Here is a 27,593-nt window from a genome sequence, read left to right as displayed (position 1 = left end):
TTTGGGAGAGAGAGTATGTTCCTCCTCCTCCTCCTCCTTTTTAATGTTTATTTATTTTGGGGAGAGAGAGTGTGTTACTTCTCCTCCTCCTCCTCCTTTTTAATGTTTATTTTGGGGAGAGAGAGTATGTGTGTGTGCATGAAGGAACTGCAGGGAGAGGGGGACAGAGGATCTGAAGTGGGCTCTATGCTGACAGCAGACCAGCCCCATATGGGTCTCGAACTCACAAACCAAGATCATGACCTGAGCTGAAGTCAGATGCATAACCGACTGAGCCACCCAGGCACCCCTATCTTTGTTGAATTTTTTAGGGATGGTATTAAGATGATTAAAGAAAGATGCTGTTAGATTTGATAACGAATGGTATTAAGATGATTAAAGAGAAACTGTTAGATTTGTTAACAGATGTTTGTCCTTCTGGATGATCAGTTTCATTGATTGGGGAACTGTATTGGAATGGATTGATGAGGGAATGGGAGGTTGAGAAACTGAAGACAGAAAGTACAGATATCTCTTTTTTTGAGAAGTTTGGCTAATAATTTAGAAGTTAGCAGAGATGAGTGGGTAGGTGGAAAAACAAACCTAAATTCATTGTTGAACTTCAAAAGGCATACCAGAAGCTTTACCTGTCACTATTTCCTTGATTTTTTTAGAAGTTTTCTAAGCACACACAGAGGAGAAAATGGCCAACCTGTCCCCATTAACACCCACATTTACTCCTTCCCTTGCATATTATTTTTAAGCAAATATCATGTAATTTCAGTTGTAAATATTTCATTATATGTTTCTAAAAGACAGATCTTTAAAAACATAAGCACAATTAAAATTAACAATTCCTTAATATTAAATACCCAACTGGTGTTGAAATTTTCAGGTGTCTCATAAATGGTCTTAAAAACTTAAAAAAAAAAGTTTTAAAAACCAAATTCCATGTTACATATGGACAATATCTTTTTTAGCTCTCTTTTATCCGTTGTTTTCTTTTTTTTGTTTTTCCTTGCAAATTATATGTTAAAGATACTGTCATTTTTACATTTGGATGTGCTGTTTGGGTCTTTATGGTGTAGGAATATAGGATCACACATTCCTCCAGTGACTTGTTTTTCCTGTAAATTGTAATTTGGATTCAAAGGCTTGATTTTCTTGACAAGATGATATTCTGTCAGGAGGTTCATTAAAGCCTGCTTGTCTCTGTTTTTCTGATGTTAGCAGCTATTTATGTTTAGTACTTACATCCTTTAGTTCATTTCTGGTTGAAAACAGCTATACTTTGATTTTATCATTTTTTCTTCATTTTTTATCCACAATAATCCTTAAATGAGAAACTTCTCTTTATCTGTTGTTTTGTTATCCAGTAAATGGTACAGTTTGAATTCTGTCTCTTTAAGTTTTCAAAATACTCAGTTGGTTCATTAGCATCTTCCTATCCTGGTCAAGTAGTTTTTGCTTTTGTTTTTGTATTTAATGTCATGTGCTTGTAGTTTTCAGTATATTTGATGTTTCAGCTTTACAGTTACTATTTTTATTGATGCTCAAGTTGTCCTGCAGTGGTCAGGCCTTTTCCAGTTGCCCTTGAATCCTTTAACAAGCCTGGTTGTCTTTGATAACTTGAAGTCTGGAATAATTAAATGTTCTTGCATCATCTGATATGTCTGAGGTTAGAATTAATTTTCTAAAGATATGGCATTTGGAAATAATCATTACTATTTTTTTAATTTTACACTAGCCTATTAAGCATAATTATATTACAGTCTTTTAAATTATTCTCTTTACTTCTTGGGATATGAATTTTATTTATTTTGGCCCTTCACCATTGTGGTTTAGCCATTTGGGGAATTCTCTTTGTTGCTTTTTTTTTTTTTTTAATGTTTATTTTTGAGAGAGACAGAGAGACAGAGCACAAGTTGGGAGGGGCAGAGAGACAGAGACAGACACCGGGCTGCAATTCACAAGCCATGAGATCATGACCTGAAGTCAGATGTTTAATCGACTGAGCCACCCAGGTGCCCCTTCTCTTTGTTGCTTTTGAGTTCAGATGTATTAAAGCACATTTTTGTTTTTTAAAATTTGTCTTCTCCAACGTTTTGAGTTGTTTGGAGTGAGAAGGATCGCTTCTTGCATTATTTAAATCATCATATTGAGTAAAGTTCCCCTATTGCTATTCCATTTAGGGATCCACATGCTCTGAGAATGTCAGAAATGACCTCATCTCTGGCTAAAATGAAAACTACTTATTCCCTAGTGTTTTTATATTTTTCTGTGGATGCCTTCTGTTTGCTTTTTGTTGGTAACCTTAATTAATATATTATGGTTAAGGTCAGTTTTGCTTCTGTGTATTTGACATATTTCAATCTATAATTTGAGTAGGGGGCAAAACGAAATGTTTTGTTTTGTTTTTCCTTTTGTAATACTTGACCATTTTTAGTTTGGAAGCAGAGAGAAGGAATAAGGCAGAAAGATCTCTGTGGAACTGTGTGAATATGTAGGGACTGAAATTAACTGTGCCAAATAAAGAAACTGGTCTTCTATTAAAATTCCTCCTACCTCATGAGTTAATGTGGATCTCAATTTGAATTTCTTTTTTCCTATGTGGGTGTCAGGAGCATAGATGTAACAGTTGTAGTTTTATAAATTATGCCAGACAGCAAACTTTAGTGCTATTTAGAAAGAAAAAGAAGACAATGAGAACTTGGGCAAACAGTTCTTGCTAAGCCCTAAAATATATCACTTTTATTCATCCATACAGAAAACAAGCATGAGGCCAAGAGGAGGCGAACAGAGAGAGTTAGGCGAGAGAAGATAAATTCTACAGTAAATAAGGATTTAGAAAACAGAAAGAGGTCTCGAAGTAACAGCCATTCAGATCATATCAGACGAGGAAGAGGAAGACCTAAAACTGCATCTGCCAAAAAACATGAGGAAGAAAGAGGTATGAATAAATCCAAGCAGTTTTTTTTTTTTCAAATATTAAAATTTTTCTAGAGCCTTAATTAGATAGTAGTAAAGAAAGTGTTTGGTAGGCATTGAGCTCCTAGACTTAAAATCACAACTCATATTTTATTTTTAAAATTTTTAGAAGTTTATTTATTTTGAGAAAGAGAGAGCCTGAGCAGAAAGGGGCAGAGAGAGGGGGGGAGCAAGAATCCCAAGCAGCCCATGTACTGACAGCACAGAGCCCGATGCAGGGCTTGATCTCATGAACTGTGAGATCATAACCTGAACCCAAATCAAGGGTAGGATATTTAACCAACTGAGCCATCCAGGTGCCCCACAACTCATATTTTAGTTTGAAAATATTTCCTCCAGGATAGATGCTTGTTTAAAAAAAAAAAAAAATCAGAGTTTAATTTTCAAAATCTAAAGGCTTAAATTAGGTAAAATTCACCTTGCTATAAACTGATGATAGCAGAGGGGCACCTGGGTGGCTTAGTCAGTTAAAGGTCCAACTTTGGCTCAGGTCATGATCTCACAGTTGGTGAGTTTGAGCCCCGTGTCAGGGTCTGTACTGACAGAGCCTGGAGCCTGCTTCAAATTCTGTGTCTGTCTCTCTCTGCCCCTCCCTTGCTCATGCTCTCTTTCTCTCTCTTTGAAAAATAAATAAACATTAAAAAAATTTTAAAAAACTGATGATAGTAAGAGTTCAGAGATAATAATTTTCATATGACACCCAGAGAAGCCTATTAAAATGGGTGTTTTTTACTTATTTGTTTTTAAAGATAAATCTGAGTTCCATTAGACTTCAAACTGTTATACTACAAGTTTTAAAATTTTTCTATTGAAAGTATTCTTTAGTATGAATTTTTAAATTGTTCATTGTGTCCTCCCTGCTTTGAGGCAGCTTTTGGATAGTTAGGTAAATTCTTCTTCGTCCAAAATGTATTTATATTTCTCCTTACATGTCTTCTCCTTCTGATAAGTAGTATGTCTACCAGTAACTTGTTTTTATGATTAACTAAAATTTCATCTTCTCTTTTTATACATCTTCTAAAAAACTTTTTACCATGGAAATTTCAAAGATGACACAAGAGAGACTAGACTAGATGATGAACCCCCATGTGGCCATGAATATCTTTTGAAATTGAGACTGTCAAACCTGTAATTAATGGAAAAAGGGATAGTTGCTCTTTTTAATTACTTAAAAAACCTGTATCAAAATAATTTCATATTCAGTGAAATGCATTAATAATTTCTTGCTGGTGAGTTATACTTTGCTTTTTCAGGCATTCGTTTTTAGGTATTCAAGCATAAGCACAAATTTGTTTTATTTTAGACATCTGAGCTTTTTTTTTTTTTTTTTTTACCTGTTTACCATTTCTCCCTGCTTTGTATGCTTTTTTTTTAAGTTTATTTTGAGAGACAGCGTGTGGGCATGCGCTCCTTTGCATGAGTGGGGGAGGGGCAGAGAGAAGAAGAGACAGAATCCCAAGCAGGCCCTGCACTGCCCAACCATGAAATCATGACCTGAGCTGAGATCAGACACTTAACCGACTGAGCCACCCAAGTGGCCCTCTGTATGCTTTTATTTGAATAAAGTTACTACTGTTAGGGAAAATAAATTTACTGTAAAAATAAATTATATATGGTTTCTTAGCACTGTATAGCTAAAAGGATAAGGTTTATATCATATTTGTATTCTTTGAAGTATACTTAAATACTCCTTAATTCCATGGGTAATTTTACTCCCATTTTCTTTCCTTCTCTTATGCTGCTCTTCCGGAGACTTTGAGTTATTTTCTAAACATGAATGTGGTTTTTTGGGGTTTTTGTGTTTAAAAAAAAATTTTTTTTTTAACGTTTATTTATTATTGAGAGACAGAGACAGAGCATGAGCAGGGGAGGGGCAGAGAGAGGAGGAGACACAGAATCCAAAGCAAGCTCCAGGCTCCAAGCTGTCAGCACAGAGCCTGACACAGGGCTCAAACACAAACTGCAAGATCATGACCTGAGCTGAAGTTGGACGCTTAACTGACTGAGCCACCCAGGCGCCCTTGAATATATTTTTTAATGGGGTGGTCAGAAAATCTGTGCTAAAACCTGTTTCAGAAGGGAAACTAGGTAAAGAAAAGGCAACAGGAGGGAAAAAAAAAGAGGGAAATACTGCTTGACCCAGAAAACAGAACATACTTTTCAGTTGAAGTAAAGGGAATATAACCCAAAGAATGGAAAAGGAATGCTTCTGGTGGTGAGAGGAGATGAGAAAACAGATAATGATGGTCTTTTAGTTGGAGAAATGAAGTCTACTGATAGTTGTGCTAGGACTCTGTATGTACAGGTCTGAATTTTTATTTCATGTTAACTTGAGAAAGGAATTTACTTAGCTATAAATTCTTTTTTCAGGTATTTTCAGCTTATGGTAGAAAAATCTTGAGCTATTTCTAGAGTAAGATATGCTTTTGATTTATTTTTAATACAAACAGGAAGATGCTCAAAGCAGTTTTTGTAGAATAAACTGGAATCTTAATGTAGGCCAGGAGGGCGACGGGGGAGGAGTAGAATCTTTTAATGTAGTCCAGGAGTCTGAGGGGGGAGGAGGTCAGCAAACTTTTTCTGTAAAGAGCCAGATAATAAATATTTTAGACGTTGTGGGCCATACGGTCTTCTGTTGCAGCTACTCTGCCCTGTCATTGTAGCTGGAAAGCAGCCATAGACAATATGTAAATGAACGGGCATGGCTCTGTTCCACTAAGACTTTATAAAAACAGGTGGCAGGCCAGATTTGACCTTGGACTGTATTTTACCAACCCTTGAGGCAGACCATGTTCCCTAAATATAATAGGGATAAGAAATATGAACTTTTGAAATATCTGTGTATTTAAAATAGACTTCTGTCATATGCTTCTTAGTATTAAGTAGCTATTTAATTCCATTTTTATTGATTCCTTGCTCATTGGGTGCTTAAAAAGAAGCAAGCTTTACCTTTAATAAGGAAAACCTGACAGTATGTCTAAAAACACATTTTTAATTGACTGTGTTTTCTGTATTTCAAAAAAGAATAGGAAGAAGAGAGTGGGAAAGGGAAGCTTGTTAGACATCTAGATAACAACCTATTTTTATACAATCATAAAAACAAACCATTAAAATTTTTTGGTTGGTTTAAGATAAGTTTTTATTTTGTATGAGGGGAGTAGGATTATTTTGAATATTAGTAATGTTGAGTGACATTTTTATTAAAATATAATGGGCAATTCTGAATATCTTATTAATGAACATAAGAGATTAATGTAGAGTTCAAGTTAAAGTTGGTAGATTGAATAACCACACCTTGCTCTCCACCATCTTCAACTCCTAGTAATATTATAGTAAAGGGACTTTTTTTTTTTAAAGGACCAAATACCACAAGGACAAGGAATGGGAAAAGCAGTAGAATTCTGGAAAGTGATCACTGCTTTAGTAGACCCATGAAACCTAAATTGTAAGCTCCTTTGGGGAAAACTAAGAAAGAAACTGATTTTTATTACACAACTGCCTTAAGGTCAGGAATTTGTACATCAGTTAGGTCTGGAAGTGTAGAGGTGAAGGTGAGGTTAAAAACGAGATTGCTTGGAAGTCTGTTTTTTAATGGCCTGGTAGGGCTGTTTACATCATTTTCCCCTCCTTCCAAATTTATCCTTTGAAAAAGGTCAGACAAAACAGAGTCTCTGATTTAGGGAACACCAGGTGTCATTGAGGGCAGGGGTACTGTATTAAGATCAGGAAGACTATGTGAGAATTGGAGATGATAAATAATACTGAGTTCTATACTCAGGCTTTTATCTCCCAGGTAAGAAAGAAATTAGTAGTATCTTCTCTAGGAAATGTGAAAAACCCAAGAGAAAAAGCCTAAAATAAAGATAGTTTCATTAGGGATTTCACAAAGAAATGGCCTATTCAGATCACCCTAAATTAGTGATCAGAGTCAGGCTCCACAATGTATATGAGCTAATCAGCTTTTTGGATCCCACTCATAAATATGAGCAAATTATCAAGAATTACCCAGGTTGGGGCACCTGGATAGCTCAGTTGGTTAAACGTCTGACTCTTGATGTTGGCTCAGGTCATGATTTCATGGTTTGTGAGATTGAGTCCTGCGATGGGCTCTGTGCTGACAACAGGGATCCTGCTTGGAATTCTTTCTCTCCCCCTCTCTCTGCTTCTCCCCAGCTTGTGTGCGCATGTGTTCTCTGAAAGCATCTATACGGAAGGCTAAGACCATATCAACAGGAAAAAACAATAGCTTGGATAAAACAAGTTTTTGCATGAATGAGAAAAAATTAAAACTATCATTAATGTTCGTGGCAAGAGGAGATATTGTAGTCATGAAACAAGAACAAGATGATATTTAAATAGAAAAAGCACGTGTCAAAAAGTACCTAGAAAATGAACTTTAAATCTCAAACAATATGCATATAAAGATTTGCAGATGAAAAACTTTAACAGGTTTATTGGCAGAATTAAAGAATTGTACTAGAACCTAGAGCAGTAGAAAAAGAGATGAAAATATAGAATGGGAATGATAAATTTAGAGGACCAGTTTGAGGTCAGCATCAATAAATAACTGATGTTCCAAAAAAGAACATAGAAGATGGGGGAGAAGGAAGTCATCGATGAAATAATTCAAGAAATTTTTCCACCTGAAGGACATTGAGTTTCCACATTGAAATGGCCCACCAAATTCCCAGACCAGTGAATGGTTAAAAGTAGAGATCATGCTGAAACTGAAACGTACTATCATAAATCCTATCTCTTGTTAAAGGAAAACCCCTTCAAGTGCTCAAGGGAAAAAGAGGAAATCAAGATAGCATTTGGAATTAATATAATGCAGTACTACCCAGCAAGGAACAAACTACTTACATATGAACAGCATCAGTGAATTTTAAAAATGTGTTGAATGAGAGAAGCTAGACACAAAACAGTTCATGCTGTATAATGCCATATATAAGTTCAAGAACAGGCAAATGAATCTCTGGCGATGGAACAGTAGTTGCTGATGAGGTGGGGGAAGCAGTGACTGGAAAGGAACATGAGGAATTTCCTGTATATTAATGATTGAGGGTGTGGGTTATGTAGGTGTATATTTTGTTAGAACTCATCCAATTGTACACTTAAGATCTGTGTATTTCATTGTATGCATATTTAGCAATAATTTTTTAAATAACTGTACAAAAAGGTACTGGCTTTTTTAAAAAAAATAGTGACACCATTAGAAGACATACTAAGAGGGAATCTATGACTTTTTAGTTGCCCACACTATGGATTAGCATGAAGGTAGTCTAAAGCCAATTTCTAACATTCAGAGTCTCAAAATTTTTGCTACCTGTACTCCCCTTTCTCAGGAAGCTACTGCAAGATACATGACATCCAAAGGAAGAAGTAAACCAAGAAAATGTCCTGGCATCCAGGACACAGAGTCCAACTCGAGAGAAAGATGGTTATATCCAGCATGATGTTGAAGAGAGATCTCAATGATAATTAATTGTGTAGCAGGTCCAGAAAGCAACCATTTCAGATTGGAGCAGAAGACTTGGAGAGACTTCTTCAAGAAGATAAAATTGATATAATGCCTAATATGTGTAAACATCCTGAAAGATCTATACAACTTGGAGAGAGTTTGGGTTCAATTAGTAATGAAAATTAACCAGATGGAAAAAGAGAATCTCTTCAGGGGGAAAAAAAAACAATGTGCAGTAAAAGTGAAATCATTTACATAGTTAGAATAATATAAACATTGAATATTGGTCTCATCAAAATTGTGATACAACTGAATTCTAACTTTCTCTGGTGGAAGGTCAATTAATAATGCCTAAAACCACGAAGTAGCATCATATAAAAATGTTGCTTAGAGAGGCAAAAACAAAAAAAAACAACTGAGAAAAAAAATAGTTGCATTTGGAGAGTGAAAAATGTACATGTGGGGAGGAGGACTTCTGTTTTTTGTGATAAGTTTTATAAAAGTGATTTGAATCTAAACTTATGTATGTGTTTAACTTTGCTTAAAAAAGCCAAAATAAAACAAGTAAACAAAAAAAAAACCAGACAAAAATAGAATCTTAGAAGACCCCAAAAAAAAGAATTTGGCAGAATGTGTACAAAGATATTTATTGTGATTTTAGCTGGCTCAGGAGATAATATATAGGTTGTTTTTATTTCAACTTTCTACCATGAACTTGGGTTACATTTGTAATCAGGAGGGTGAAATTAGAATTAAATGTAGGTTATTCTTATTTGTTGAAGAAGTTAGTATATTCATCAAGGTACTGTTGGTGTTCAGAAGGGAACATCTTTAGGATGAGGAAATTTATTTTGATTGGGACAGTGAGCACTCATCCTAGTGAAGAGAAAGAAATACTTGAGATTTTTACAGAAATGATGTAGATACATGAACAGTGTGTATAGAAATATATACAGTTTCCATTTAGTTCATGGCATTTCAGTAACTCCTTTGTGTAATTTCTAAAAATTTTCAGTTTAGTAGCATGATACTATATAACACTTAATATACAGTGTTAGTATTATATATAATGTTTATTATCATCTAAAGAAATACTTGAAAGCTTTAAGTATTTTTTTAATGACTGAATTTACTGCCTTTATATTAAGCTTTCTCTTTTTCTTTTAACAGAGAAACAGGAAAAGGAAATTGACATCTATGCTAACCTCTCTGATGAAAAGGCTTTCGTGTTTTCAGTCGCCTTGGCAGAAATAAATAGAAAAATTATCAATCAAAGACTTATTCTCTGATATTTGTCTGCACAATGTGTTGAAACTTTCTTCAGGATTACATCAGCAAATTCTCAAACAGTTGTGGACTCTCAGGAGCATTCTGACTGCATCAATAAGGGCCATTGATTGTTTTTTTTCCCCTGTCATTTAGCCTGTGCCACACTTTGGGAGCAAAGCTGTAGGCTTGGACTGTTCTGGGATTTCCTTGTTTACCAAGGAGTATTGTCAGTGTTTTGTGTTTGGGATATAAGTAAGTATATTTACCAAAAACAAAAACAAACAAAAACAAAAACAATGGATGGCTGTTAAAGGGTAAAGGGATAGGGGGTGGGAGTGGAAGAATGAAAACTAGGGAAATAAAATGCTTGTTAGTTTTCAGGTTTGCCACCAGAGATGCAATATTTTAAGTACTTGGAAAAAGAGTGACTTTTAAAAATATATATTTCAGATTTTCAGCAGTAACAGATTGCATATATACAGTTCATTTACTTTTAATAAATTGGCAATTGATATTTTATTGAATGGGGAATTAAGAATATAAACTGTAAATTTTGTCTTGATTTTTTTCTTGGCCTTTATTTTTATGACTTAAGGTATGAGTTATATTTTGGGAGATACTTTCTAGACATTTGGGAAGTTTGGGTGCTATATGAAGAAAAACATTTAAGGATATATCATACTTCAGATATAAACAACTTGTTTTCTTGAATGTAATTTATTTATTGGTTTAAAAAAAACCTTTTCTGCTCTCAAGATGGTGCCTGTTAACCTAAACATAAGATATATTTATTACATACAAAATATTTCTTAGCCACTTTTAAGCAGTAATGTTTTATCTGAATGGATGTTCATTTATCCATCCTGATAATTATTTAAATTGTTACTTAACCTCACTCTGGAAAAAAAATAAACCTTAATATTGAAACTAATAGATTAATAGTGTGGTATAAGTTTGTGCTCTATGAAGTTGTGAACTATGTTTAATAAATTCTTAGTTTTTCTAGTCATAAATGATAACTGTTTATAGCTGATTTATTTTATACTAGATGCTTTTGCATTTTTTGCATATCAATTTAACATTCAAATTTGACCGTAACTTCCCTTATTTCAGGTACCTCCCTCTCCCACCCCAGTGGCCAAATCTGTTTGGAAGTCCAGAAGCCCTATTAGTGAAGGTAGTCATCAGCCAGATTTAACTTTAAGAGAATTTCCCTTTCAGTTTCAATAGTAGCATTGGCAGCTTCATCCTGCATCTCCCATCACCTCCCAAAAGAAAAAAAGATTCACATTTTTTATTTCATTTAAATGGTAGCCAGCAGAGGGAGCTTAAGAGGTACTCTAGGTAGGATGCAGAATTATTCTAAGAATTTTCTAAGAATTCCTTTACCCTCAATCCCCCTATTTACCTGCAGGTACTACTACAATTATCTTGTATGCATTTTAAAGCTCTAGTAATAAAGTTTATTCCCAAGCATGCTAATGTGATTTTATCTTTGAAATATAAGAAAACTATTTTTAATTTGACAAAAATAATATCTAAAATGCTTGTGAGTATATATATGTCCTCAGAAAAAGGGAGAAAAGCTTAGGAGTAGGCATCTCTTTAAAGAATTATTGATGTCAGAATCTATCCATTTAAAGCTGGAGACCTTAGAGGAAAGTCATGTTAAAATAGTCATGTATACAATAAGGGTGGAGACTGGTGACTAGGCTGGAACTTGCCATGTAAAGAGATAATTTATTTCAGATGCTCATAAGGTTAAATCATTGTCTTATTTAAAAAGTTCTTTGGCAGAGGGACAAATTAAGCTTCTCCTATTTGTGATGTAACCTATTTAAAAAATTTCTCTAAAAATTGTATTCTCTGATATGTTTATAATCTCATTATAAAGCTGAATTTGTCTAAAAATGTTGTAATGGCCTCAGAATGTATTACTTGTTATTGGTGTTTAAGAAGCCTTTATTATCAGCAGATATCCTAAGAACATAATTGTAGTAATTTAATTATATAATCCAAAATTTATTCTGCTCTAATATCTGTAAGTGATATGATTATTCAGAATGCCCTAAAATGATTCCATAATTAGATTAGGTCCATTGAAGATATGTTCATTCTTAAATGTGAACAAAATTAAATACAAGGTATTTGGGAGTTGTTAGGTTAAACTATACAAATTTGTATGTTTACCTCCCCCACCCAATCCCATTGTATTCCAGAGTGTTTTCATTGCGGGGTGGGGGGGGGGGGACACTTAAATTTTTGAGATTTAATTTTTTTTTTTTAACAACACTTCTTACATTTTTATGGGCAGAGAATCCTTCGGTTGTACTTAATGTAAGTTATTTAAGGAAATCCTGCAAATTATTTCTTCTGTAGCAATCACTGGAAATGATCAAACAGCTTGAGACAATTTACATCATGATGACATAAAATATAAAATTATAAATGACTTAAAAGTTTAGCCAGAATAAATGCATACTTTTTGAAACTTCAAAAGTACTTTAAAAAATAATGCTCAGTATGTCATGACATTTGTGGTGTTTGCTAAAAGTAATATGTACGTGTTTTTTCTGAGATAAGAATTCAAATTGAAAAGTGTTCGACTTTCTAAACTATGGTAATTGCATTTGATTCTCTAATTCTAACTGCAAAACTTTTTACCTTTTTTTGATAATTTTTACATTCAACATGCATATGTTTATCCTTTAAATTTGGAGAAATTAAGCTCTCATGTACTTCATATGAAAATATTAATCAAATTTGATTCTGCATACAAAAATAAGCTGTGGATAGAATTTTTAAATTTTTTGTGCAAATGTAGTTGGGTTTCCATTTTTTTCATCTTTGATTCCTGTTTTTCTAAGCCTTGTTTTTATATTTGGGTATATGTATCTATATATGCATGTACACATATATATTTTACTTTTTCTAGTCGTTCTTATGTGCTGGTTTTTTTTAATGTTTTATTTATTTATTTTGAGAGAGAGGAGCACAAGCAGGGGAGGAGTAGAGAGAGAGGGAGAGTGAATTCCAAGCAGACTCCACTCTGTCAGTGTAGATCACAACCTGAACTGAAATCAAGAGTCAGACAGTTAACGTACTGAGCCACCCAGGCGCCCCTCTTTTGTGCTGTTTTAATCCACTTAGTTTATTAGTGTTCATTGCTCAAGGGTTACAACTATAATAATAATGAGTATCATAACCTACAAAGCAAACTCTCTGGAACGAAAAGTATGAGGTACATAATAGACTCTGTGCTAGACTGGAATAATTCTTTTTATCACAAACATTTTCCTTTGTATTATTAAGGAATCTTTTATCCTCTTACCATTAAGAGTGTCATTCCCCTCCCCCTTAATGTTTTTTCAGTGTGCTTTTTATTTCTTTGCCTTATTACACTGGCAAGGACCTCAGTACAATATTGAAAAAGAATGGTGAGAGAGGAAGATACTTGCCTTGATTCCAGTCCTGGGGAAAACATACTCAGTCTTACACCATTAAGTATGGTGTTTGCCATAGGTTTTGTGCTGTAAAATGCCCCTTATTAAATTGAGGAAATTCCCTTCTTATTGGCTGAGAGTTCTTATTTTGAACATTTGTTGAATTTTGTCAGATGGTTTTTTCCATGTAAACTGATGATTTTTCCTTTAGAAAACTTATTTTTCCCTTCAGAATGTTAATATAGTGGGTCACATTGATTTTGATTATTTCTTTATTATCACTCCTTTTTTTTAGTTTACTTTTATTTTTTTATTTTTAATTTTTTTTAATGTTTACTTATTTTTGAGAGAGAGAGAGAGAGAGAGAGAGACAAAATGCAAGTGGGTTGGGACAGAGAAAGAGAGGGAGGCACAGAATCTGAAGCAGGCTCCACGCTCTGAGCTGTCAGCACGGAGCCTGACGCAGGGCTCAAACTCACCAGCTGTGAGATCATGACCTGAGCTGAAGTCGGACGCTCAACCGACTGAGCCACCCAGGCGCCCCATTAAGTTTATTTTTATTTTTGAGAGAGAGAGGGAGAGAGGGCATGAGTGCAGAAGGAGCAGAGAGAGAGGGAGACACAGAATCCAAAGCAGGCTCCAGGCTCTGAGCTGTCAACACAGAGCCCAACACGGGGCTTAAACTCATGAACCGTGAGATCATGACCTGAATCATAGTTGGACGTTTAACCAACTGAGCCACCCAGGTGCCCTAGGCTGACAGTTCTTAGAGCACATTAAAAACTCCCTCACTTCCTTCTGGCCTCCATGACTTACAAGAAATATGCAGCCATTCAAATAATTTTTCATCCTTTTAAAGCATTATTATTTTTTGGCTGCTTTCAGCACTTTTTGTCCTTTTTATCAGTTTGATTATGATATGTCTGGGTATGGCTTTTTCTGGCTTTTTATTTTCTGTGTGAGGTTTTGTGAGCTTCTTGAATGTGTAAGTACATATCTTTCATCAAATACATAAAATTCTTAGCTATTCAGATATTTTTGCTGTTCTACCTCCTTTCTCAAACTCTGACTGAGACTCCAAAGATTTTAGACTTTTTGGTATTGTCTCACAGATCCCAAGGGCTCCCTTCATTTATTTTTTTCGTTTTTTACTGCTCTGTTTGGATCAGATAGTTTCCAATTGGATAGTTTTGGATAGTCAAGTTTACTGACTCCCCTTTTATCTCCAGTCTGCTTAGTTCATCCAGTGAATTTTTATTTTTGTAATTTTTTATTTCTATAATTGCCATTTGACTTTTCTTTAGATTTTATATTCCCTTTCTGAAACTTTCTATCTTTTCATTTGTTTCAAAAATGTTCACTTTGGGGCGCCTGGGTGGCTCAGTCAGTTGAGTGACTGACTCTTGATTTTGGCTCAGTTTGTGAATTCAGGGTAATGAGATTGAGCCCCGCATTGTGGAGCCTGCTTAGGATTCCCTCTACGCACTGGTGCGTGCACTCTCTTCCCAAAAGAAAAAAAAATGATTGCCTTTAGTGTATGATTATAATAGCTGCCTTAACATCTTTTCTCTGGTTATGCTAAAATTTGTGTCCTGTCATAATTGGTTTCTGTTGATTTTTGAGTTGAAGTTTTCTTAGTTCTTTGTGTTGTAAGTGATATTGGACTTTATCTTTGGTATTTCAAATATTGTATATGAATCTCTGGGTAACTAAGAACAGTAGTCAGCCAAGTGGTTCAGGCTGCACATTTTGATGGAACCTCTAGTTCCAGTATCCGTTCAGTTTCTAAGTGATTGCAGTACTATTTAGATCAGTTCTGCATGTGTACTACTCTGGCAAGTCAGACCTAGTTCTACTGTGTAACTCCCTTCTCAAAACTTGTGCTGTGTTATTTAGGGTCAGATCCATTGCATACACAGCTCAGAGGTAAGCCCAATAAATCACAACTCTGGGATCACACTCTTCATTTTCCTATTTTTTACAGTCTTGACACTTTCTGGCTCATTAGAACCTCCCTTCTCAGTCTTTCATCTAAAAAGCTGAGGCTTTAGTTTCTTCCTTCTGCTGTACACTTCCGGGGACTGCATCTGTGGTGAAAAGGTAACAAGGCAGGGAAGAAAAGCAATGGGGATTTACCCACACTTGGGATCATAACTCATGGTGCAAGAGAAGGGATCCATTTACTCTGAATGCTCTGAGATTTAAGTGCCTTACCAGGTGTGTTTGCTGTGGTATATCATCTGGGACCTGGAGTGATGAAAAAGGGAGAAAACAAGGGGGAGGAAAAAAAAAGACATGACCCACCCTCTCTGACCTTTAGGAGTTTCCCACTCTTGAGATTAGAAGGGGAGGGCTTCTGTTGGCTTCTTTTGTGTGCATTTGGTGCATACTTCCATGGAAGTTCACATTCAGACTGCCTTTGGCTCCAAGCTAGGCAGTAACTAGAGGATTATAAAGTCTTTGCCAGTTCTGTGGAATTTAGAATTTGGGTCTGCTTTCCTAATTTGTCTGCTACTAGTATTTATATTTCAGAGTCTTCAGGATATGCTCCATGCATTCTTTCCAGGATTTAAAGTTATATTCAGTGGGAGAGGCAGGTGTATCCTTACTCTTATTTGCCTTAGAATTGGAGCCTCACAGTTGTTGTTTTTTGTTTTGTTTTGTTTCAGTTCAAATAAGATCAGGTGCACCTGGGTGGCTCAGTCGATTAAGTGTTTGACTCTTGGTTTTAGCTCAGGTTATGATCTTAGTCATGAGATCAAGTCCCATGTCAGGCTCCACGCCCAGCGTGGGATTTTCTCTCTCCTCCCCTGCTTGTGTACATGCTCTCTCTCTTAACAACAACAAACAAGATCATATGTCACTACCTACAATATGTCTTGGAGTTCTTCCTATGTCTCATAGAGTTCTTTACTTTGGAACTTTATGAAGATAATGTTGAGTTAACTGGACTCCTTCCATAAATAAGAAATACTACATATGTGTGGATAAATGTAGCTAAAGTATAATAGATTCAGGAACCACTTTCCAATTTTTCTTTAAGAAAATAGTAATTTTTGACTGTGGTAAAAAGACTTATTCTGGTCCAGTCTACAGTCTCTATTATATAACAACTCATGATTTACATTCTAGAGTGTTATTTTATATCTTAGCATACTCATAAGTTGTAATCTTTGAGTAATGGCCAGAATTGTTGCCCTCCAATATGCTTTGCAAAATAGTAGCTATATGATGCTGCATCTCTAATCCGAGTGTTCTCTTTGATGACAGTATGTGCTATGGCAGTGGTCTTCAAGCTGGGAAATAAAAACACTTTCCACAGGGATGCAAAGGTCCTGATAATTTTTAAATATATTTTGAGATAAAATTCGCATACCATACAATTCACCCAAAGTACACCTTTGGTATGTTATGATAAGAAATTGTGGTAAAACAGGCATAACAAAATTTCCATTTTAACTACTTTTTTAAGTTTATTTTTGAGAGGGAGTGAGAGCAGGGGAGGGGCAGAGAGGGAGAGAGAGAAAGAGAATATCAAGCAGGTTCTGCATGTTAACTGCAGAGCCCAACATGGAGCTCGATCTCACAACCGTGAGATCATGACACGAACTGAAGTCAAGAGTCGGATGCTTAACCAACTGAGCCACACAGGCACCCCTATTTTAACCATTTTTAAGTGTACAATTTAGGGGCACTACATCCACAGTGGCAATCATTGTAAAACTTTCGTCACCCCAAATAAAAGCTCTGTAACTATTAGGCAATAGCTTACCATTCCCCCTTTCCCTAGCCCATGGTAAGCTTTAATCTACTTTCTCCAAATTTGCTTATTCTAGATATTTCATATGAGTGGAATCATATAATATTTGTCCTTCTTTTCTCCAGCTTATTTCACTTGGCACGATTTTTTCAAGACATCCATGTTGTATCCTATATCAAAACTTCATTACTTTTTATGGATGAATAATACTCCATTTTATGTGTATACTACATTTTCATTTATCCATTCATTTGTTGATAGATCCTTTGGTTCCACTGACATACAAGTTTATGTTGGAGTCCCTCTTTCAGTTCCTTTGGTTATAAACCTAGGGGTGGAATTGTTGGATCATATGGTAGTTTTATATTTAGCTTTTTGAGGAACTATTTTCCATAGTGGTAACTGTCTGCACCAGTTTACATTCTCACCAGCAATGTACATAATTCAGCAATTTCTCTACATCCTTGCCAACACTTGTTTTTTTTGTTTTTTTATTATTATTGTTATAGCTATCCTAGTAGTGGTATCTCATTGTAGTTTTTATTTGCATCTGCCTAACCACTGATGATGCTGAAGATCTTCATGTGCATATTAACCATTTTCATATCTTTGGGAAAATGTCCATTCAACTCCTTTGCACATTTCAAACTGGGTTGTCTTTTTGTTGTAGGAGTTCTTTATATCTTCTGCATATTAAACCTGTATCAGATAGGTGATTGGTAAATATTTCCTCTCATCGTATAGATTATCTTTTTACTTTTTTTTGTCTTTTTACTTTCTTAATAGTGTCCTTGATGGACATGTTTTAATTTTTTTTCATGAAATGCCTGTTTAATTTTTATTGAAATATAATTAAGATACAATGTCATGTTTCAGATATACAACATTGATTTGACAGTTCTATACATTACTCAGTGCTCGCCACAGTAAGTGTAGTCACCATCTCTTACCATAATGTTATAATGGTATTATTTATTAACTAAATTCCCTATGCTGTGCTTTTTATCTCCATGACTTATTTATTTTATAACTGTAGGTTTTTACCTCTTAATCTCTCCCCTTTATCTGTTCCGCCCTTCCATTCACTTACCTCTCCTCTGGCAACAACCAGTTCTCTGTATTAAAGAGTGTTTTATTTGTTCATTTGTTTGGTTTTAGAGTCCACATGTAAGTGTAATCGTGTGGTCTTTGTCCAAAAGTTTTTAATCTTGATGCTTAGGTTACCTACTTTTTGTTGTTGCTTGTGCTATAATGTTTTATTTATAAATCCATTGCCAAATCCAAGGTCATAAAGATTTACCCCTATGTTTTCTTCCAGGTGCTTTTTGGTTTTAGCTCTTCTATTTAGTTTGTTGGTCCATTTTCAGTTAATGTTTTTTAATATTTATTTATTTTTTCTTTAAAAAAAAAATTTTTTTTTAACGTTTATTTATTTTTGAGACATAGAGCATGAACAGGGGAGGGTCAGAGAAAGAGGGAGACACAGAATCCGAAACAGGCTCCAGGCCCTGAGCTGTCAGCCCAGAGCCCGACGCAGGGCTCGAACCCACGGACCGCGAGATCACGACCTGAGCCGAAGTCAGACGCCTAACCGACTGAGCCACCCAGGCACCCCAATATTTATTTATTTTGAGAGAGAGTGCAAGTGGGGAAGGGGCAGAAAGAAAGGGAGAGAAAGAATCCCAAGCAGGCTCCATGCTTAATGCGGAGCCCAATGTAGAACTTGATCTCATGGCCACGAGATTGGCCTATAATTTTCTTGTAGTGTTCTATGGTTTTGGTAATGCTGGCCTTGTAAAATGACTTTGGAAATGTTCCCTCTTCATCTTTTTGGAAGAGTTTGGGAAGGGTTGGTATTCTTTAGATGTTTGGTAGAATTCAGCAGTAAAGCCATATGGTTCTGGAATTTTCTTTGGAGTTTTTTACTGACTCAGTAACTATCTTTCTAGTAACTGGACTGCTCAGATTTTCTATTTCTTCATATTTAGCCTTGGTAAATTGAATATTTCTAGACATTTATCCATTTCTTCCAGGTTGCCCAATTTGTAAGTGTGTAATTGTTCATTGTAGTCTATTCTGGTCTTTTGTACTTCTGTGAAATCAATTGTAATGTCTCCTCTTTAATTTCTAATTTTATTTGAGTCCTTTCTCTCTCTTCGTAAGTCTAGCTAAAGGTTTCTGTATTTTGTTTGTTTTCAAAAACCAGCTTAGTTTTGTTTGATCTTTTGACTTCTCCTTTGACTCATTGGTTGTTCAGGAGCATGTTTAATCTCTACATATTTGTGAATTTCCAGCTTTCTTCCTGTTAACTAATTTCTGCTTTTATACTGTTGTGGTTGGAAAAGATACTTGGACTGATTTTAATCTTCTTAAATTTGATAAGACCTATTTGTGCCTATTATGTGATCTATCTTAGAGAGTGTTCACTGTGATTTTGAGAATAATGTGTATTCTGCTGTTGGATGTTCTGCATCTGTTTGTTAGGTCCCTTTGGTCTATAGGATGGTTCAAGTTTAATGTTTCCTTGTTGGTTTTCTGTTGGATGATCTATCCATTGTTGAAAGTGAGGTATGGAAGTCCCCTACTATTATTGTACTTTTTGTCTGTTGCTCCTTCAGATCTGATAGTATTTGCTTAATATATTTAGGTTCTTTGATGTTTGGTGCATATATATTTATGGATGTTATGTATTCTTGATGAATTTACTCCCTTATTATATAATGACTATCTTTGTCTCTTGTTACTGTTTTTGGCTTAAAGTTTATTTTGTCTGAGGGAGGGAGCCAAGATGGCGGAACAGCATGGAAGTTCTTTGTGTGTCTCGTGTCCATGAAATACAGCCAGACTAACACTAAACCATCCTGCACACCTAGAAAACTGATCTGAGGATTAACACAACAATCTGCATAACCTGAACCACAGAATTCAGCAGGTATGCGACGTGGAGAGGTGAACTTGGGGAGAGAGAAGCCACGGACGGCAGGGAGGTGCTTTTGTGTGTGGAGAGAGGATGGAGACAGAAAAGCACCCCTCCCCAAAAACAGCTGGAGAGAAAGTGGAAAATTGGAAACAGTCGCAGGGACTGAACTAAAAAGGGAGAAGGGAGAAAGGAGAAAGGAGAAGGTTTAAAATGCATCAAGACTGTAAACAGGGAGCACAGTCTGCAACTCTGAAGCTTGATACCTGGTGGTGCTCTGGTGGGAAGGGCAAATCCCCAGGAGCAGAGTGCAGTCCGGGAGGTTCTTGGGCCACACAGGGTGAAGTGGTTCCACTGTTGGAAGGACATTTGGTACAGGCTGTGAGGCACCCTAGGCCCAGCAGACCCGAGAAGGGCCACATTCGCTGGTGCTGGAACAAGGTCGTTAACGGTGAATCCTGGTGCCAGATATGTGTTGTGATTTTCCATAATCCCTGAAATGCTGCTGCTACACTATCTTGCAGCTTTTTCTGGGGTGGGCTGGGACCCAGCTGCAGTCTCTGGGCATTGGCAGCAGCATGGTACTGTGAACTTTCCTGGGTGCAACCGGCATTTGTCCATTGCTCAGTGAGACCCTCCACAGAGGGGCAGAATGGGTCAAAGCTGCAGTCCCTCAGAAGCAAGGGGCTGGGGAAAACAGCTGCATCTGAGACAAAATGCAGGAAAGAGGTACTACTTGGGGCTTGGTCATGGACAGTGTAAAATCGGGGACTGGACGAAAGCTGAAGACAAAGGACGGGTGTGCAATTGCTGATCAGGGAGAACAGAGTTCAATACTAGAGACTGGGTAGCTGGGTGACACCATTTTCACTGCTTCTATGCATGCACATATGTGCCTACAAGCGCCACAACAATCCATCCCAGTAGGTTAGCAGCGCCATCTAGTAGAGAAGGGAGCTGCTACACTAACCCCTGCCCAACTGGGCCAACCTCGATCTTCAGGAACACAAGTCTCTCCGCCTGCTCAGTTTATGGACTATAAAGCGCTTCATAGTCTGACTTCTAGGGGAAAATGAAGTAATTTCAGTTGTACTTCAGTCTGTTAGCAGGTCCATCTATTCAATTTTCTTTCCTCTTTTTACTTTTTTCTTTTTATCTCTTTTTCATTTCATTTCTTTTTCATGAATACAGAAAGAGAAAAAATTCTTTTCATTTTCAATTTTTATTACACATATTTTTCTTTAATTTTTTTTACGATACTTTTTACTTTTGTGTAAATTTTTTCAAATTCTATTTTAATTCCATTGTTTTATTTTACTCTACTTCAGTGTATTTATTTTTTCAAATTTTCAAACGATTTCCTTTTTTGTCTTTTTTCTTTTTCATTTCTTTTTCTTGAATACAGAAAGAAAAAAATAATTTTCAATTTTATTAAAAATATTTTTATTTAATTTTTTTTCTAATATATTTTTTACTTCTGTGTAAATTTTTTTCAATTCTAGTTTGCTTCCATCATTTCATTTTAGTCTACTTTAAGTGTATTCATTTTTTCAAAATTTCAAATGATTTCCTTTTTTTTTTCTTCGTTCCCCTTTTTTCTCTATCAAGCCACTTTCAACACCCAGACCAAAACACACCTAGGATCAATCATCATTTATTCGATTTTTTGTGTGTCTGTTTAATTTTTTAATTTTAATATTTTTTTAATTTTAATTTTAAAAATTTTTTCTACCTTTTCTCCCTTAAAAATGATGAAACGAAGGATCACCCCCAAAAAAAGAGCAGGAAGAAACGACAGCCAGGGACTTAACCAACACAGATACAAGCAAGATGTCTGAACCAGAATTTAGAATCACAATAATAAGAATACTAGCTGGAGACGAAAATAGATTAGAATCCCTGTCTACAGAGATAAAATAAGTAAAAACTAGTCAGAATGAAATTAAAAAATGCTATAACTAAGCTGCAATCATGGATGGATGCCGTGGTGGCAAGGATGGATGAGGCAGAACAGAGAATCAGCGATATAGAGGACAAACTTATAGAGAATAACAAAGCAGAAAAAAAGAGGGAGATTAAGGCAAAAGAGCACGATTTAAGAATCAGAGAAATCAGTGAGTCATTAAAAAGGAACAACATCAGAATCACAGGGGTCCCAGAGGAGGAAGAGAGAGATATAGGGGTAGAAGGGTTATGTGAGCAAATCATAGCAGAAAACATTCCTAACCTGGGGAAAGAGACATCAAAATCCAGGAAGCACAGAGGACCCCCATTCGATCCAACAAAAACCGACCATCAACAAGGTTTATCATAGTCAAATTCACAAAATAGGCAAGGAGAGAATCATGAAAGCAGCAAGGGAAAAAACGTCCCTAACCTACAAGGGAAGACAGATCAGGTTTGCGACAGACCTATCCACAGAAACCTGGCAGGCCAGAAAGGAGTGGCAGGATATATTCAGTGTGCTGAATCAGAAAAATGTGCAGCCAAGAATTCTTTATCCAGTAAGGCTGTCATTCAAAATAGAAGGAGAGATAAAAAGTTTCCCAGACAAACAAAAATTAAAGGAGTTTGTGACCACTAAACCAGCCCTGCAAGAAATTTTAAGGGCGACTCTCTGAAGAAAAGATGAAAAAAAAAAAAAAAAAGACCAAAAGGAAAAAGACTAGAAAAGACCAGAGAACACCACCAGAAACTCCAACTATACAAACATCATAGTGACAATAAACTCATATCTTTCAGTATTCACTCTAAACGTCAATGGACTGAATGCTGCAATAAAAAGACATAGGGTAACAGAATGGATAAGAAAACAAGATACATCTCTATGCTATCTACAGGAGACCCCCTTTAGACCTAAAGACACCTTCATATTGAAAGTAAGAGGATGGAGAACCATCTATCATGCCAATGGTCAATAAAAGAAAGCCAGAGTAGCCATACTTAAATCAGATAATCTAAACTTCAAAAGAAAGACTGTATCAAGAGATGCAGAAGGGCATTATATCATAATCAAGGGGTCTATCAACCAAGAAGACCTAACAATTGTAAACATTTATGCAATAAATGTGGAAGCACCAAATATATAAATCACAAACATAAAGATTCTCATCAATAGTAATACCATAATAGTAGGAGACTTCAACACCCCACTCACAGCAATGGACAGATCATCTAAACAGAAAATCAACAAGGGAACAATGGCTTTTGATGACACAATGGACCAGATGAACTTAACAGATATATTCAGAACATTTCATCCTAAAGCAGCAGAATATACATTCTTCTCAAGTGCACATGGAACGTTCTCCAGGATAAACCATATACTGGGACACAAATCAGCCCTAAGTAAGTACAAAGAGATTAAGATCATACCGTGCATATTTTCAGACCACAATGGTATGAAACTTGAAATCAACCACAAGAAAAAATTTGGAAAGGTAACAAATACTTGGAGACTGAAGAACATCCTACTAAAGAATGAATGGGCTAACCAAGAAGTTAAAGAGGAAATTAAAAATTATATGGAAGCCAATGAAAATGATAACACCACAAGCCAAACCTCTGGGATGCAGCAAAGGTGGTCATAAGAGGAAAGTATATAGCAATCCAGGCCTTCCTAAAGAAGGAAGAAAAATCTCAGACACACAACCTAACCTTACACCTTAAGGAGCTGGAAAAACAACAGCAAATAAAACCAAAAACCAGCAGAAGACAGGAAATAATAAAGATTGGAGCAGAAATTGATGCTATTGAAACAAACAAACAAACAAACAAACAAAAAACCAGTAGAACAGATCAATGAAACCAGAAGCTGGTTCTTTGAAAGAATTAACAAAATTGATAAACCTCTCGCCAGTTTGATCAAAAAGAGAAAGGAAAGGACCCAAATAAATAAAATCAAGAATGAAAGAGGAGAGATCACAACCAACACTGCAGAAATTAAAACAATAATATGAGATTATGAGCAATTATATGCCAATAAAATGGGCAATCTGGAAGAATTAGACAAATTCCTAGAAACATATACATACCAAAACTGAAACAGGAAGAAATAGAAAATTTGAACAGACCCATAACAAGTAAAGAAAGAGAAGTACTAATCAAAAATCTCCCCAAAAAACAAGAGTCCAGGGCCAGATGGCTTGCCAGGGGAATTCTACCAAACATTTAAAGAAGAGTTAACACCTATTCTATTGAAGCTGGTCCAAAAAGTAGAAATGGAAGGAAAACTTCCAAACTCTTTCTATGAAGCCAGCATTACCCTGATCCCAAAGCCAGAAAGAGACCCCACTAAGAAAGAACTATAGACCAATCTCCCTGATGAACATGGATGCAAAAATCCTCAACAAGATATTAGCCAACTGGATCCAACAATACATTAAAAAAATTATTCACCACGACCAAGTGGGATTTATACCTGGGATGCAGGGCTGGCTCAATATCCACAAAACAATTAATGTGATTCATCACATCAATAAAATAAAGGACAAGAACCATATGATCCTCTCAATAGATGCAGAGAAAGCATTTGACAAAATACAGCATCCTTTCTTGATAAAAACCCTCAGAAACGTAGGGATAGAAGGAACATACCTCAAGATCATAAAAGCCATATACGAAAGACCCAATGCTAATATCATCCTCAATGGGGAAAAACCGAGAGCTTTCCCCGTAAGGTCAGGAACAAGACAGGGATGTCCACTCTCACCACTGTTATTCAACATAGTATTGGAAGTCTTAGCCTCTGCAATCAGACAACACAAAGAAATAAACATCCACATCAGCCAGAAGGAGGTCAAACTTTCACTCTTGGCAGATGACATGATACTCTATATGGAAAACCAAAGATTCCACCAGAAAACTGCAAGAATTGATTCATGAATTCAGCAAAGTTGCAGGATATAAAATCAATGCACAGAAATTGGTTTCATTCCTATACACCAACAATGAAGCGACAGAAAGAGAAATCAAGGAATTGAAGTCATTTACAGTTGCACCAAAAACCATAAAATACCTAGGAATAAATCTAACCAAAGAGGTGAAAAATATATACACTGAAAACTATAGGAAGCTTATGAAAGCAATTGAAGAAGACACAAAAAAAAAAAAATGGAAAAAGATTCCATGCTCCTGCATAGGAAGAACAAATATTGTTAAAATGTCAATACTACCCAAAGCAATCTACATATTCAATGCAATCCCTAACAAACTAACACCAGCATTCTTCACAGAGCTAGAACAAATAATCCTAAAATTTGTAAGGAACCAGAAAAGACCCCAAATAGCCAAAGTGATCTTGAAAAGGAAAACCAAAGCAGGAGGCATCACAATCCCAGACTTCAAGGTGTATTACAAAGCTGTAATCATGAAGACAGTATGGCACTAGCACAAGAACAGACTCTCAGATCAGTGGAACAGAATAGAGAACACACAAATGGACCCGCAAACATATGGCTAATTAATCATCTTTGACAAAACAGGAAAGAATATCCAATGGAATAAAAACAGTCTCTTCAGCAAGTGGTGCTGGGAAAACTGGACAGCGACATGCAGAAGAATGAACCTGGACCACTTTCTTACACCATACACAAAAATAAACTCAAAATGCATGAAAGACCTAAATGGAAGACAGGAAGCCATCATAATCCTTGAGGAGAAAGCAGGCAGAAACCTCTTTGATCTTGGCTGCAGCAACTTCTTACTCAACACGTCTCTGGAGGCAAGGGAAACAAAAGCAAAAATGAACTTTTGGGACCTCATCAAAATAAAAATCTTCTGCACAGCGAAGGAAACAATCAGCAAAACTAAAAGGCAACCGATGGAATAGGAGAAGATATTTGCAAGCGACATATCAGTGAAAGGGTTATCCAAAATCTATAAAGAACTTATCAAACTCAACACCCCAAAAACAAATAATCCAGTGAAGAAATGGGCCAGAGACATGAATAGACACTTCTCCAAAGAAGACATCCAGATGGCCAACCGACACATGAAAAAATGCTCCACATCACTCATCATCAGGGAAATCCAAACCAAAACCACAATGAGATACCACCTCACACCTGTCAGAATGACTAACATTAACAACTCAGGCAACAACAGATGTTGGTGAGGATGTGGAGAAAGAGGATCTCTTTTGCATTTTTGGTGGGAATGCAAGCTGGTGCAGCCACTCTGGATAACAGTATGGAGGTTCCTCAAAAAACTAAAAATAGAACTACCCTACGACCCAGCAATTGCACTACTAGGTATTTATCCAAGGGACACAAGTGTGCTGTTTCGAAGGGACACATGCACCCCAATGTTTGTAGCAGCACTACCAACAATAGCCAAAGTATGGAAAGAGCCCAAATGTCCATTGATGGATGAACAGATAAAGAAGATGGTGTGTATATATATATATATATATATATATATATATATATATATATACACAATTGAATATTACTCGGGAGTCAAAAAGAATGAAATCTTGCTATTTGCAACTATGTGGATGAAACTGGAGGGTATTATGCTAAGTGAAATTAGTCAGAGAAAGACAAATATCATATGACTTCACTCATATGAGGACTTTAAGAGACAAAACAGATGAACATAAGGGAACGGAAACAAAAAGAATATAAAATCAGGGAGGGAGACAAAACATAAGAGACTCGTAAATATGGAGAACAACTAGAGGGTTACTGGAGGGGGTGTGGGAAGGGATGGGCTAAATGGGTAAGGGGCATTAAGGGATCTACTCTGAAATCATTTTTGCACTATATGTAATTTGGATGTAAAATTAAAAAAATAAAATTAAGAAAAGAAATGTCAAAACAAAAGTTTATTTTATCTGATATTAGTATAGATCTCCTTGCTCTCCTTTGGTTTTCACTTGCATGGACTATCTTTTACCATCTTTTCACTTTGAATCTATGTATGTCCTTAGAGTTGAGGTGAGTCTTTTTAAGTAGCATATTGTTGGGTCTTGTTTCTTTTTAATTCATCTAGCCATTCCATGGCTTTTGATTGTAGAAATCAATCCATCAACGTTTATTTATTTATTTTCAATACATCAACATTTAGAGTATTTATTGATAGCTAAGGATTTGCTAATTCCATCTTCTTATTTTCTGTTTTGTGGTTCCATTTTCTTCTTCATTTCTTGGTGACTTCCTTTGTAAGTTGATGTTTTTCATAGTATGTTTTGATTTCCTTTCCTTTATTGTTTGTGTATCTCTTATAGATTTTTGTTTTGTGGTTACCATGAAGTTTATATAACACATCTTACAGATCTAATAGTCTGTTTTCTGTGAATATTTGGTTATATACAAATAGTCTATCCTTTTGCACCCCCCCCTTTTTTTTTGTTTTTGTTTTTTTTCTATTGCAGTGCTCCTGCACTTGAAGATATAACCCTTAGGCTGGAAGCCCCAGGCAACAAAGACACGACAGCGAGGAGGCTGGAGGCTTTTCCCTCTGCCTCTGTACATTAGGGAGACTGGGACTACATACCAACCCCCAACTAGAAAAGGAGGGTGCACAGGCCCTGCCCAGGACCCCTGGAAGGTCATGTAGCTCCACAACCTAAATATGCACCTACTCTGCCTCTGTCCCTCAAAAGCTCCCCTTTTACATTTCTGATGTCACTATTTACATTTTGCTTATTGTGTATTCATTAAATTGTTTAAGCTATAACTATTTTTAATACCTTTGTTTTTAAATCTTTATTCTAGAGTTAATTAGCACATATTACAGTATTAAAGTATTTTGAATCTGTCTTTATGTTTACTT

General features: G+C 35.9%; 1 protein-coding gene and 1 non-coding gene across 4 annotated transcripts in view; one reads left to right on the top strand and one right to left on the bottom strand.

Moving 5' to 3' along the window:
* The window catches only part of CE2H16orf87 (chromosome E2 C16orf87 homolog), a 35,112-nt gene extending 23,500 nt beyond the window's left edge, over positions 1–11,612 (top strand). Inside the window, exons 3-4 of one of the 3 annotated variants that reach the window (XM_042968157.1) lie at positions 2,747–2,929; positions 9,599–11,612. In XM_042968157.1, coding sequence (XP_042824091.1) covers positions 2,747–2,929; positions 9,599–9,717 — 302 coding nt within the window. In that variant the 3' untranslated portion in view covers positions 9,718–11,612. Of the gene's footprint in view, positions 1–2,746; positions 2,930–8,312; positions 8,947–9,598 lie in introns of those variants that run through there. The other 2 variants (XM_042968158.1, XM_042968159.1) reach the window with 2 other exon arrangements.
* A 15,577-nt stretch (positions 11,613–27,189) lies between these two features.
* On the bottom strand, positions 27,190–27,337 carry LOC122234402. The gene has a single exon (XR_006212197.1). It is a non-coding gene; the product is annotated as a small nucleolar RNA SNORA57 (small nucleolar RNA).
* Positions 27,338–27,593: the final 256 nt, after the last annotated feature.

This window comes from Panthera tigris, chromosome E2 (genome assembly GCF_018350195.1).
Source record: "Panthera tigris isolate Pti1 chromosome E2, P.tigris_Pti1_mat1.1, whole genome shotgun sequence".
Classification (NCBI taxonomy): domain Eukaryota; kingdom Metazoa; phylum Chordata; class Mammalia; order Carnivora; family Felidae; genus Panthera; species Panthera tigris.
This window is presented reverse-complemented; position numbering and strand designations above follow the sequence as displayed.